This window comes from Lipophrys pholis (genome assembly GCF_963383615.2).
Source record: "Lipophrys pholis genome assembly, chromosome: 1".
NCBI classification, from domain to species: Eukaryota; Metazoa; Chordata; class Actinopteri; order Blenniiformes; family Blenniidae; genus Lipophrys; species Lipophrys pholis.
Window position 1 is genome coordinate 16,229,872 of NC_137635.1, and position 15,174 is coordinate 16,245,045.

General features: G+C 39.8%; 1 protein-coding gene across 4 annotated transcripts; it reads right to left on the reverse strand.

Moving 5' to 3' along the window:
- Nucleotides 1-277: 277 nt before the first annotated feature.
- fdxr (ferredoxin reductase) lies at nt 278-14,272 on the reverse strand. Of its 4 annotated transcripts, none has more exons than XM_080459223.1 (12): nt 14,043-14,272; nt 12,774-12,877; nt 10,584-10,679; nt 8,527-8,649; nt 8,322-8,435; nt 8,146-8,247; nt 6,212-6,319; nt 5,089-5,173; nt 3,578-3,771; nt 3,326-3,497; nt 2,824-2,997; nt 278-899 (listed from the first exon to the last, which is right to left on the reverse strand). In XM_080459223.1, exons 1-12 carry the CDS (start codon nt 14,122-14,124, stop codon nt 769-771), a joined length of 1,485 nt encoding a protein of 494 aa, XP_080315349.1. In that variant the 5' UTR covers nt 14,125-14,272; the 3' UTR covers nt 278-768. The 4 variants fall into 4 exon arrangements, with proteins under 4 accessions (XP_080315349.1, XP_080315351.1, XP_080315350.1 ...); XM_080459225.1 differs by lacking the exon at nt 14,043-14,272 and adding an exon at nt 12,977-13,067 and having other exon boundaries at nt 483-899; XM_080459224.1 differs by lacking the exons at nt 12,774-12,877; nt 14,043-14,272 and adding an exon at nt 10,835-11,993 and having other exon boundaries at nt 484-899.
- Between the last annotated feature and the right edge of the window lie 902 nt (nt 14,273-15,174).

Genomic DNA, 15,174 nt, shown 5'->3' on the forward strand with positions numbered 1-15,174 from the left:
AATTTGAGATTGTACTTTAGTGCACAAAGGTATTCTTTCAGTGCATTGGCATCAGACCAGCTGGTAATGTACAGTATCTTATTGGTCCTGGGTTAGGTCAAATCTGTTGGGGCCACTTTCCAATTTCAGGGTCCCCGGAGTTTTTCCTGTCGGTCTCATCTTACTTCTGTTTTCCTGTACCAAGGCCAAATACCCCTCATCTGTTGTTGAGCATAGTCAGTGCAATTTTCACAAAATGTAAACTTACAATGTTGAGCAATTTCTTTTTTTTTTCTTTCAATAAAGGTCCAACTTAAAAGTTAAAATTGATAAATGAAGAGGAAAGATGAAATCTTTGCAACTATTCCTCAGAAACCTCCAACAGCTTCCTTGGCGCGATGCTACAAATGCCAACTAAGATGGTACATATTTGTATTGTTGGAGTGACCAAATGATTAAATTATCAAGGAAACGAGGCACAAAGTGTCACGTCAGACCATTAGAAAGTTTTCATCAGCGTGGGGTGGAATATAATTCATTTATTTCATACAAAATATATTTCAGATGATAAATGTCAGTAGTGTGGAAACATCTGTCACAACATTGATTTTACTCTCTAAACGTAAAGCACCTTTACGTTTAGAGTTCTGTGTTTGTCAGTCTTTCGATTATTATTGTCGACAAAGGATCGACCGCGGCTATCGCCCTCATTGCTTTCCCCATTACATTCCAATGAAGTCCACGTGTATGCCGAGCAGTGCAGCGTTTCACCAGCTAACAGTCTGTTGGTCATGAGCGAGCCACCTGCAGCATTTCCTGCACAGTCAGCAGTTTTTCTCGGGGCTTCCCGATGACCTCGCCCCTCCTCGTCTCCACGTTGTCGATCTTCTCCCAGTCTGAGAAAGTCACCGCTTTCACTCCTGCACACGAGCAAGATCGACACACAGATTATCAGAGGAAAAAACTTTTTTATTGAAGTGCCAAACACAGAAAACAACACAAACTGAAATTGCCTGCATTCACTTGCAGCTGCAACATTTTTCTTTGATTAGCCTTTTATGAATGTAAATGTGATAAAGACATTCAGATTATAAAATAAAACAGTGAAAAACCATACGTAACGGGCATGACAATTACTGTATAGGCCTGTATACAAAGACCTACCCGACTGACATCGGCCCTGTTTACATGTTTCCAAGTGAAAACTAATCTTTTTTGCGTTTTCACTTGAAAACATTGTCGCGTAAATGGGGCCTAAGATATCGTATTGATCCTGAATATTCTCACCACTAAGGACTTTAATTTACCCGAAACCAGTTCGACATGAGGTCAGCGCTTTTATTGGATTCATCGTTGCAATGAACCGAAAGCAAAATAATTCAGCTTGAGCCACTTTGTAAAAGATTTACACTTTAATATATTTTCCTGGAAAAAGGGGGGAAATAGAGACACAGTCTGTCTCACACGCCAACATTTATCATGACTTGATGTGATTGTATCAGCCGGGTGTAGATCATCAGTCTGTCAACAGTCTTTTAGTGACATTCTGACATTTGTCTCCGTCTCGTCACTTTCTTTTTCTTTGATGTTTTTCTTTCCACTTGGTTTGTTTTTCTTGGCATCTCTTTCTTGAACATGTCATACACTTCTCTATTGGATGTTTGTATCGCCTCACAGAGTTTCGTCTGCTGCACCTCTGTTTCATGCAGTATTCTATATTTTTGTTTCTTTTTTGAGGTCTGCACCTTCTAAGTTTCCTCGTAGATTAGTTGTCTTTGTTATTTTGCGGCTTTGTTGTGTCTGTCGCAGATTTTCATTTGGCATCTTTTCGCTGCTTTTTCATGTATTTAGTTGTTGATCTTGGTATCAATTTGCATATTAGTTGTAATTTTGAATGTTTAAAATTGTTGTTTTAAATGGTGGCTGTATTTATTTTTTAATGTATTTATTTTTGTTGCATCTCACGGATTTCATTTTTATTTTATTTTGAATGTTTTTAAAGAATGTTTTGTTTGCTTACTAAAGCAAGTCTCCACCTCTGACCCTGGTTCTGCAGGTTTCTTCCTGTAAAAAAGGGAGTTTTTCCTTTACACCATCTCCTCTGCGTGCTCATGTGGAATTGTTGGATTGTTCTCTGTAGAATTGGCTGACGACTGTTTTGTGTTTGGTGCTTTTTAAATAAAATTGAATTTGATTGAAATGGACTTGGTCAAATGTTTTGGACATTTCCAAAGTCAACCGTTCACACTCTTTCATTAACTAGGCTGACCAGTGTCCCTAAAGTTTTGGATATTTATAATACAATTTGATTTTATATACAATTTATAATACAATTTGGATATTTAAACTCTCCAAGTGTCTCACACAACATTTCTGATGTTAATGGACCACCGAGCCAAGGTTGTTTATGCCACCCTGAAAACAAAATGAAGCCCCATGGACCATCAACAGCAGAGACTTTAAACTGTTTGGACGTGTCACCTAAATAGCTGAGCTCCAACAAAAACACAAAGGAAGTGGTTAGAATATATCAAGGTTTCAGTGAACCATTAACATCAACAACCGCGAGTCACACACCCTGAAAGTTGGACCAACGAGAACAAGCATGAACTTTTTTAGTTTCATTGTTGTTGCATCTATTATATGTTTCTTCTGTGCTGTTTCCCATCTTTGTTGTGTTTTCTGGCCTCTCGTGAAAAATATTTTTTTTGTCATTTTGTGCGAGCTGGTTTGAATCTCTTTAGTGCTCAATGCGTTTCCTGTTTATTTGCCTCTTTCTACACTATACGAGAATCGATAGTCTCCTATAAGAGAGTGAAAATCTGTCAGAGGGTAGTGCAGTACCTCTCTCTGCCAGCAGAGTGCTGATGCTCTGTGAGCCCGGCCTGGCAGAAGACACATCCAAAGCTCCTGAGTCTATGTCCTCCATTAAAGAGCGAGCTGTGTCAAAGCTGTTGTTCATGGTGGTGGCGATCACCCCGGTCGGGCCAGTTTTCACCCAGCCGCTGCAATACAGACCTACAGACACAGGTCAAAGGGCAAGGCAAGGCTAAACTTTAGTATGCCCAAAATAAAATGTAAGCGTTCATACAACAATAAACACACTGATGCAAACCAGCGAGTATTACAGGATGTCATCCACCAGCAACGTCAGCAGCAAGTAGACGAGAGAAGACGAGCGACGTCAACAGTGTGAGATTCTTCAATATTAATTACAACCACAAAACAACGACAAGTAAGACTGTAAATTATGTTCTGCCAAAACATCACGTGGTGAAAGCTAGTTTGTACAACACCAGCAACAGATCTTATGGAGTTGATCTGAGAAGAGTTTCTGATCTTGTACCTGCAGCCTGTTGAACGCGGCCCATGCTGTTTGGGATGACGGCCTTGTGGGAGTCGAAGGGCACCGACTGGCCGATGGGGAGGCTCCGGTAGCCGATGCTGCTGATGATCAGGCCGCAAGTCACATCCTCGACTTCCCCGGTGAGCACGGCGTGAGCTCCATCGCCTGCGCCCTGCTCGTGGGGACAAACGTCCGCTTTACGCGGGAATCTAAACAGGGCCTGGGCACATTGGACCCGACGAGAAGACGCACCTCCAGCCGGTTGATGGCCAGTCGGACGCCGGCTGCTCTGCCGCCGCTGGCGAGAACCTCCACGGGGCTCCGGAAGAATCGAAAGCCCCACGAGCGGGACGCCTTGTCCCGCCTCGCCTGCTCCTTCTCACTGGGGGTCTCCAAGGCCGTCTTCAGCATCAGCTCCGTCAGACGCTTCCTGGGCCGCGGTACGTCTGAAACAGACACCAGACATACGGTTGTTTAAGAACCATAGAGAACCACTTCAGATGTTAAAATTTATCCATCAGAATTAATATTTTTATTAGTTTAAACGCTTTGTAAAGCACTTAGTCTTTATATATATAATTAGTCTTTATATATATATAAATTACATTCAAAAATAATAGCGCACATAGAAGTTTAAGCTTTTACTGGGTCTTCAAAAAGGTATTTTAAATGGTCTTAATTTCTCCAGATTATTAAGATATTAATAATTACAATTTATCCATCACTTTTAATGAGCATTTCTTGTACAATTCTGGAAAACATCAAAGGTTTCACAAACGTCTTCTTGCCACTGCAGCACACAGACAAGCTGGCACCTCATATATGTACATGTAAAGACTCTCACACTCACAAGCTACACTGAATATCTAAAGTCTGGCGGAGATATAACACTTCCTGTAACTGTGCCTTGCTGTGACCACAATCTCGACACCACAGCGAGAGCGGTACGAGAGCGGTACGAGAGCGGTACGAGAGCAGAGGAGAGGAGGCCGTCATCCATCAATCTGCTGGACGAGAAGGTCACAGAGGCACTCTGTTCTCTACACGAAGAGAAAACAGCTCAATGTTCAGACTTTCCTTGGTACAAGTTTCCATTCAGATACAACCTCCAGTTATTGTGTGTTCACGATGGTGATGATATGGGGAACATATTTATTGATTTTTAGTTTTAAAATCCTATATGAGACCAGTGGTTTGGGTTCATGCTTGTATCAGTCCCAATGAGACGACAGTCACATAGTTTGTGGAGAACATAAGACTGAAATCAACTCAAAACTTCTAATAAAAATCAAGAAATATTAAAAGTTTTTAGGGAGGGATCAAATTGAACTCTTTTAAAAAAAACAAAAACATTTACTCCTTTATTTTGTATTTTTTACTTTTTCAATAAAAAAATCTAAATGTTTATTCTTTTCCCTATTTTTTGTAACAATATTTTTTAAAAAAGGACCTTTGAAAGAAAAGACATTACAGATAAAATAAACTGTTTTGCTGTAATATCAGGTACAAAGAAATGTGATAATACGCCTCGACTAGTTGGTTGTAAGGGTTCAATCAGTTTCAGGGAATTTTTACTTTTGGGGCTGATTAAACTGTTTTCCTACCAAACAGCTATACAGGAAGTTAAAAAGTCAAGGCCTTGAAGAACATATCCACAAATTACAATTTGACAAGGGTTAGGGTTAGGGTTGAGAGCTGATTAAAAATTAAGAACTGTTATCAAACAACGGAGAAGATATTTAAAAATAGACTCTGACAGAAACCTTTCAGAGCTTCTGGGATTCCTTTAAAATCCTCTGCCACCATCTCGGGTCTGCAGTCCGGCAGGTTCACCATTTCTCTGAGCTCCTGGAGAAAAAAACACAAGAGGAACGGCTCAGGAAACTAAATATTCAGTTTAAACGGGACAGAAAGTTAGAGTAACTATCTAATCAGTCATCCCAAGCTTTTCATTTATGGCTTAAATCTATTAATAGCTAATACTCAAAGAAACTATTCTTGTCACATTCATTCATTTTCAGCTAAAATCAACCAATAACTACATAAAATAGATGAAGAATAGCAAGAATTACACTTGTTTGATGACCAAATGTGAACTAATTAGTAAAAACTAATAAAATTTCTCATACATAAATCTGTTTTTAGAACAAAATAGTTGTTCTTTTTTCCAGTTCTCAGACTTAACCAGCCTATTCTAAATATGCAACTTCAATTTAGTTTTAATTTATTGGCCTAATTTAAATCAGAAGATAGTTATTTCATTTTAATATCAAGATTTCTTTGATTAAATTCTTTATTTTTGAAACAATCTGACTTAAGCCACTATGTTTAAGAGACTAAATATATCAATTATTCTAATGATACCTGGTCAATAGAAAAACATAGAATTGTTTAAAAAAAATTGTTAAAAGTAATGACTAAAGATCTCAGATAATCAGATAATTAAAACATTTTTGAAATATTTGAAAAAATTCCAAATATTTTGCTGAAATCAGCTAAAAACATTTAAGAAAAATAGCTGAACATACGAAGAAGTATGGCATATGGTCAAATAAATCTACCTAAAAGACAAACAGTTAAAACATTTAAAAACTGTTAGAAACCAAAAGTCTTTTTTCACTTAAAAAAAAAAAGTTACTTTTCAATAAACTAAGTAAAATCATTCGTTCAAATAGGATTAATAACTATAGTGAGTGAGGATGACAATGAACACACACCTCATTCTGACATTGTTAAGCTCTGTAAAACTAACTGAAAATGAAAGAATAAATACAATATGAATGGACTTTAAGATCATCTGGTTTAATGTCATTGAGCATACGAGCTGAGTAAAATTGGTGATAAATCTTTTACTTATAAATTTAAAACCTAAAACCTCCCTCCCACCTTTATGGTGCCGGCGATCTGCAGGGGTCCTCTTCGGCCCACGATCAGGACCCTGCGGACTTGGCTCTGGGCCAGAGCGTCGAGGGCCGGCTGGGTGATGTCAGTGTTCTGGAGGAAGAAGAAGATGAGAAGAACTATCCACCAAGAAAAAAACATATATATACAGGACTGTCTCAGAAAATTAGAATATTGTGTTAAAGTCCTTTATTTTCTGTAATGCAACTAAAAACATGAAAATGTCATACATTCTGGATTCATTACACATCAACAGAAATATTGCAAGCCTTTTGTCGTTTTAATATTGCTGATTATGGCATACAGCTTAAGAAAACTCAAATATCCTATCTCAAAATATTAGAATATCATGAAAAAGTATACTAGCAGGCTATTTAACTAATCACTTGAATCGTCTAATTAACTCGAAACCCCTGCAAGGGTTTCCCTGAGCCTTTAAAAACACTCAGCTTGGTTCAGTAAACTTAATCACAAGAATGGGGAAGACTGCTGACCTGACTGCTGTCCAGAGGACCATCATTGACACCCTCCATCAGGAGGGTAAGACACAAAAAGAAATTTCTAAAAGAGCAGGCTGTTCACAGAGTGCAGTTTCAAAGCACATTCACAAAAAGTCTGTTGGAAGGAGGAAATGTGGCAGGAAACGCTGCACAACCAAGAGAGAGGACCACAGCCTTAACAGCATTGTGAAGAAGAGCCGCTTCCAGAATTTGGGGGAGCTTCAAAGACAGTGGACTGAAGCTGGAGTCCAGGTATCAAAAGCCACCGTTCACAGACGTGTCCGGGAAATGGGCTACAATAGCCGTATTCCCATGGTCAAGCCACTCCTGAACTCAAGACAACGGAAGAAGCGTCTGACTTGGGCTATGGAAAAGAAGCACTGGACAGTTGCAGAGTGGTCCAGAGTCCTGTTTTCAGACGAAAGCAAGTTTTGTATTTCATTTGGAAGTCAAGGCGCTAGAGTCTGGAGGAAGGCTGGAGAGGAGCACAATCCAAGTTGCTTGAAATCTAGTGTGAAGTTCCCACAGTCAGCAATGGTTTGGGGAGCCATGTCAGCTGCTGGTGTTGGTCCACTGTGTTTCATCAAGTCCAGAGTCAATGCAGCTGTGTACCAAGAGATTTTAGAGCACTACATGCTCCCATCTGTTGAAAAGCTCTATGGAGATGATGATTTCATTTTCCAGCATGATCTGGCACCTGCCCACAGTGCCAAAACCACCAGTAACTGGTGTACTGACCATGGCATTACTGTCCTCGATTGGCCTGCCAACTCCCCTGACCTGAACCCCATAGAGAATTTGTGGGGTATTGTGAAGAAGAAGCTGAAAGACAGCAGACCCAATAATGCAAATGAGCTAAAGGCCGCTATTGAAGCATCCTGGGCCTCCATAACACCTCAGCAATGCCACAGGCTGATTGCTTCCATGCCACGCCGCATTGATGCAGTAATTCGTACAAAAGGGTTCCCAACCAAGTACTGAGTGCATTAATTGACATTTTCAAATGTTTGATTTTGCTTTGCTGTTATAAATCTTTTTTTTTTACTTGGTCTGAGGAAATATTCAAATTTTTTGAGATAGGATATTTGAGTTTTCTTAAGCTGTATGCCATAATCAGCAATATTAAAATAATAAAAGGCTTGCAATATTTCAGTTGATGTGTAATGAATCCAGAATGTATGACATTTTTGTTTTTTTAATTGCATTACAGAAAATAAAGACCTTTATCACAATATTCAAATTTTCTGAGACAGTCCTGTGTATATATATATAGCCAAAAGTATTTGGTCGCCACCTTGGGAGCCGTTTTCAAAATGTATATTTTCAGTAGCTCCGAGCAACAAAGCTCCAAAACGCACTTGAAAACGTGGTCGCGTAAACAGGGCCTCACACGAGCTGCGCTGCCACTTACTTTCTCACCTTCAACATGTCGATGGGAGCCAGGAGGATTCTGGCCACATCCAAGGCCACGTTGCCTTGTCCGAGAATGACGGCGGTGTCACAGCTCAGGTCCGGAGTCAGCTGAACGCGAAACAATTCACAATCAGAAAAATGGGGATGGTTCTCATCGTGTTTTTCCACAGACTGGCTCGTACCTCCCCGCAGCTGGGCAGACCGTTGTACCAGCCCACGAAGTCTTTGGCGGAATAAACGCCGGGGAGGTTTTCCCCCGGCACCCCCATACTCCTGTTCCCCTCTGCTCCATAACTCTGTCACAACGCAGAAGAGACGGAATTAACCAGATAAATTGATAATGCCAAGGCCTTTTGTTGCCAACAAGGCGGCGAGGTTTGTTCTCACCAGCACGATGGCGTGGTAGGCCCGCCGCAGCTCGTCCAGGCTGACATCTGTCCCGACGTTGACGTTGCCGTAGAAGTTGCAGCGTGTGTGATTGGCTGTCTGCGTGAACGTGTTGATGACGTTCTAAAGAAATGGAACCATAAGAATCAGTACCATGAGGGGAAAAGGGTTTTCCAGCTTCTATTTGTGAGCATTAAACACTAAACTGCACACAACCAGAGAAGCTAAAAGTGAACTAGTTATTGGCAGGTGCTGTTAGCCCCAGTTCCCATTAAGCAACTTAAAGATGAGGGAAATAAAAAGGAAAAGATAATTCTCCGTCTGATTCCAAACTTGTAAGAACACTTCAATAATCTCTGCATTTTAAAGAGGCGAGCTTAACCTAGATTAGTTTAGAAGATAATTAATAAAAGCTAACTGCTTGCCATTGCCGTTTGGTATATGAAAAGAAATCTAAAAAAAATAAAAATAAATCTAAGTCAGATAAGACGACACCGTTACACATGAACACCTGTATGTCAAACTGAAGCCAGCAAACAGTTAGTTTACCTTAGCATAGCGTATCTGACAGAAATGAGCAGGAACAGGAAGTTTGGCTGAATCCAAAGTACCGAAAGACCGTTTGGTACGGAATTTAAAAATCCAAGCCCTACAAAGAATTACTTTAGAACACTTTTGTTCATGAAACTGTTCCTTTGTGTACCTCTGTTAGTGTGGAAGTCGATGAAAATGGCTGTACCAGTGATCTTTGAACACGTACCTGCAATACATATTTATTTTTGTATGCACCATTACAAACAATCCCTAAATAAGAGGAGGTGATGTCTCAAAATCTATATATGATGTGAGGATGTCGATGGAAGTGTCTCAATGAAGCAAGGTTTATTTGTTATACCACTTTGTACCACAAGGTGGTACAGTGAGTCAGGGTATGCGCATAGTAGGTCCCCTTAAGAAAGAAATTTCCATTGACCGACTGGTATGAAACAAAGACATTCTGAATCAATCTGCTCATCAATCTAATCTTAGTCCAAGTGAACAGGTTGTTATATTTTCCACGACTGCAGTAATTAAACCTTCACGTGCAGTTGGAGACATTTACGACCGCGTCCTTTCAGTTTCAGGCTTAAGTTGCAGCCACACACTCCCCAACTGACAATATCAGGTACTTAAAAATGAGTGTGTCAAAATCTGTGTGCGTTTGAGTACTGATTGTTTTATATGTCCACTGGAATCTGAAAACATTTACAGTTTACATGACAGCCAGTTGGATACGTGAATGGAAAAAGTTCTCTGATGCCTTGGCATGGTTCCAAGTCCTGTATGTTTAAAAAAAAAACAAAAAAACTGCCACGTTACACAATAATTAGCAAGCAGGGTGACGCCAAACAAGCATGACGCATTTATTAGAATCTGTCTCTCTTTTTCTTAGAATTACCTTCAGCATAGACATTGGCTTGATTTTATATCTTCTGTCTAACACTGGGTTGAAAGCTATAGGAAAAGATTTAATGATCTTAAAGGTTTATTGTAATGTTTTTGTCTATTTCCATTCTTTATTTTTGTATCATCTTTAGCATTAGCCAAAGTAATTCAGCTTTAGTCTCATGCGGTGGTTAAAGCCTCAAGGGTTTAAAAAAAAAATGAAAATTAACCAAGACTTAAAAAAAGAGAAACCGAAAGTTGTGTTGCTCAACATCTTCAAATAAACCAGGGAAAGTGCATAAGATGCTAATTAAATCTTAATGCGACTGTGTGCAGATTTTTAAAACCCTGTGTGAACTTTATTATTTTTCTTGTATCTAAATATTTTATGGAAAATTTTAATTTGTGATGTATTTAAAAAAAAAAAAAAGGTATTAAAGTTGTGTTAATGCTATTTGAAGTTGCTGTTGCTATAGATGTCTGTGTTCCAATGTCTGAAAGAAGACAACATATTAAGTAACTTACAGTTAATATGAACAGATTTGAGAATCTCAATTTATGGAAGCAAGATTGGAAATAGTTTCAGATATGAATTACTTCTTCAAGAAAAATTCTCAACCAGGAGCCGATACCTTGACTTCGGGATGATCCGGGGCGACTCCGAACCGAACCAGTCCGAAGGGGACGGGCAGACGCTCGTAGATGTCCACTTCCACATCCTGACGAGCCTGTGAGGGCAAAAGAACATCCCATTTCAAACGCAGGAGAGATGTTCTGATTAAACATCTTCCAAACATGAAGTGATGGGGAGAAAAGGGAACGCTTTCCAGAGAAACAAAGGCTCTTATTTGTTTGAAACATTACAAGCAGGAGGGTGACTCACAGTGGTCAGACTGCGATGCAACTGCATCAGTGACAGGTCCAGAGCGTCAGTTTTAGTGTTATTCAATCTTGGTGCTTGACGGGGTTGAGAAATGGTTGGGAATTTCTGGCACTGCATTAAATTGGTTTGAATCGTACTTGCAAGATCGGGATTATTATTATTATTATAGGTCTGAGTATACAAATCACTTGTGGGGTCCCTCAAGGCTCCATCCTTGGGCCTCTTTTATTTAACGTCTAAATGCTCCCTCTGGCTCAGATCATGGAGCATTACAAGATCGCCTACCACAATTATGCAGATGACACACAGTTTTAAATATCAGTGTCAGTGAACCTGCTGTGGAAGTGCACAAATTAAATATAATGGGTCGACGAGTCAGAACGTTTTACAACTCAACTCAGAAAGAACCGTGGCAAATGTTTTCCTCCTGAGCGAAGAAAATTTAAAGGTTAGCACCCATCTTGACGTCATGTAACTCAAGACAACAAGTCAAGACAACAAGTCAAGACAACAAGTCAAGCCAGAAATCTGGGTGTAATTATGGAGTCAGACCTGAAATACAACAGCCATATTGAGACGATAACAAACCCAGCTTATTACCGTCTGAATTAACAGATTTCTCACAAGTAACCTGCTCATGCACTTATTTTCAGCAGGCCGGATTATTGGATCAGTGATCAGGAAGAGGTTTGTGTTCCCGGAGTCGGAAACAACAAGCGGAAGGTGATAATTATCAATAAGCATTTAGATATAAGGGGTAGGACTTGATAAGTTTAAACTTCCCCATACTCCTTTTCGAGCATGTGGAAACACATATTATCATTATCGCTCTGTTTATTTCTGTGCTTTAAAATCCATGTTCAAAATAAACAAAGTAAATAAGTAAATAAATAAAAACATTTAGTTTTTTTCCCTGTAGAGACACAATGATCCCCTCTGGTGCCTGCTAATGGAATTTAAAAAATATACTAGTTTGATGAAAATAAAGAGAACAAAACTTGATCTTAGCTTATGTGTGTTATCCCCATCTTGTTCCCTTGACTGTGTCCTCACAGACTGAACCTACACGAAGGGTCGCACACCCTCCCTGTCACCCGCAGAGCCTGCTGGCTGTTCCCTCTCCTACATACCAATCGCCTGCAATTTTTACAAGTGTGTGGCATCTATTCAAGCCGAGTCGGTTGAGGTGTGACGGGAGCCGCTACCCTGCACAACGGGGTGAGCGTTTTATAATGAGTTAGGTACTTTCTCATGTCATTCGCTGTTTCTGGAGAGACATTGTCAAACATGACAGGCTTAATCCCTCTGCCCTCTCAATTCAGTGGCGGTCTGAAAGTCAGGGAAACAAACTTGTAAATAGAAGGTTAGTTTGAGACCCTGAAAATGGTCATTAACCTCCAACTGCTTGGATTGCATCAGGAAGGACATCTAAAGTGAAATTTGTGCCAAATCAAAACATACAGATCACATGATGGGCTGGGACGACCCTGGAAAGGAACAACCCAAACTCAACTTGCATGAGGGGTGGGAGTGTTTGAATGGCTGATGGACTGATAACTTCTGACATTCAACAATGACTAATTAATAAGTGTGTATGAGTCTGTTTTAAAGTTTCAATGGGGCCCAAAAAAAAGAAGAAGAAAAAAAAAAAGACTTCTCTGAAGGGCCTGTTCCCAGAATTCGACTGAACAGCCAGCAAATCTCTTGGGAATGCTGCCAAGACAGAAACATTCCAAGAAAGAAAGTCTGGACACTAAATAACCAGGTCAGGGGAGGTCAAGTTGGAGCTTTAGCAGTACAAATGCATAAAGCTACCCTGAATACTACATCCATCTAAAACATAATTTAAATTAGGATAAACAGAAGATACCAGTCTACACAGATGCAGTGGTTGATATACACGCTCCACTAACATTAAATGCGATCAAGTAATACATGCCTTGATCAGATGCTGTGCAGTGTAGAAGCCTGCTGGTCCGCTTCCCACCACACATATTTTGGGGCTGCAGGAGGAGAAAGGAGCTCTTCCACATTCACTCATACCTGCAGAGAAATCAGAAGAGTCTGTGAGGCCAGTGACCATTTTCATTGAGGGTAACTTCACCATGTCTACTGTGCATAAAGTGTCCATCAGAATCCGACCTAATTTTGGCCAAATAAAAAGACGAGAAGCCGATCATGCTCCCTCTTATGATTGATTGCGTTCACACTGGCTTTGCACCCAACAAAAGGTGTTTTGTTCAGGGTCAGGGTGACACATGATGTGTAGCGGTTGCACTTATGACTCATAGCAAGAACCTTGTGGTTTTAAGGCCCCGCTTATGCAACGTTTTTCAAACCACGATGGAAAAAAGTCAAGTTGCCTTTACGAAAAGAAATGATCCATTTTCCCTTGAACCATTCTCGTGTAAGCGGGGCTTTAATTGCATGCACGAGTTTCTCCTGGCACTGGGTTTCCTCCCAGATGTGAATTTGGACGACAGTCTGTGTTGTCCTGCAACAGACAGTTGACTTGTACATGCATTGTCATGGGATTGGTTGTAGCTCATCCTTACCCTTAACTGGACAAAGCAGTAGAGATGAACGAATAAATGGACACTGTGGTTGTTGATATCGCAATGAAAATAAATTTGCAATATGTTGCACAGCTCTACTTGTGAAGTCAATATTGTTACATCCACAGAGAAAAAAAAGTGCAGCCTGAACAGGATAAGTATTTTGGCTGAACGACTACTGCCGTTTGTGACATGGATGTGAAAATGAAATCACACTTTTATTAGTGTGAGTAATTCCACATTTCATTCAAGCTTATTTATTATTAATTACTTAGACAGGTGGAAGAAAAACTAGGTCCTGGTAGATAGCATAAAATTAATTCAATAAATAGTCTTTAAAACTATTTTTGTAATTAAAACGAAATATTTAGCTAGAATCTGCATAAGAAGAGTTATAATTGATGTCTCGTGGCAGGAATAAATACCAAAAGAACGGGATGCGGAAGTAAACAGCTAGTATCAATCCGTACGTAGTTTATAATCCTTCTATAGTATTTTAATTAACAGTAATATTGGAAAGTATTTTCGCCGAATTACTGTGAGAACATTTTTCGGAGAGGTTTTAGCGTTTTGTTAAGACAGGGGTGTTTATTTACTTAACTATACTAAAATTTGATGTTTTCTTCAATGGGGTTTGGCGCACTGGTCGTTACCTTCACAGAGTCGGCTCATCCATCCGCTCCCTCCCGAAGTCCACAGCTTCAGCCGGGAGGACAGCAGCTTGTGGCCGCTCATGGTGGCTCTCCGCTCGGAACCCAAAGCCCACAGACAGTCAGACCCACACCGATTATTTACAAATGACCTTTAAAACACTTGAGTTGGCGTTACAGCTTGCAGGGTGCTTTCAAGGCTGGAGCGTGTGCAACAATCACAACAATCCGTGGAAGAACAGAGGCTTCCGTTCAAAGGTTCCGTTTTAATTCATGCAAGTGCGGATTAGGGGGTAACAAGGTCATGAGCATGGACACGTGAAAGCCCCCCACCCCCACCTCAAGGGATAAATTAAGTCTTTATTGACTTTGTGTTGTTGTTTTTCAACTGTTGTTGCAAATGTTTTTGTTTGTACTTTACCACAATGTTTGTATCTTATTCAATCATTCAGCTTTTTGGTATTCATCTTTTTTTGTGATCTAAGTTTTTCTGTAGTATTTAGTATCATCATGGTTATTTGGTGTCTATTTGTTACATTTCCGTTTTCTGTCTTTTTTCCCCAAATTTTGGAGTTGTTCTTTTTTTGTGATGATTTGGTGTATTTGTTCCCATTTCTTTCTATTTTTTCTCCCACTAAGTGGTGTAACTTCAACTAACATCAAGATTATATGTCATCTTCCTCCCACTAACTGATGTACCTTCAGATAACATCCAGATTATAGAGCATTTTCCGCCCACTAACTCATAGGTCTGCAACCTGCAGCTCTTGAGCCATGTAGCTCTTTAGTTCCTATGCATTGGGTCTCTGAAGCTTTATGAAAATGATATGTAGAACAATCTTCATCATATTATCATCTTTTTAAAATTACATTTCTATACATGCCCCCCCCCCAAAAAAAATGACTGTCCTTGCTAAAATGGTTAAAACGGTTAAAAAGACTACAATTGCAATTACAAAACTGAACATTGCGCACACAAAAAACAACAACAACAACAACAACAACAACAACAACAACAACAAAAGAAGCCAAAAATGTCTGACAATGTCAACAATGGAGCAAAAACAGGTCAAACAGTTACAATGGCAACCAAACTCGCTGAACCAGTTAAAGTAGGCTAAAAGGGTTAGAACTG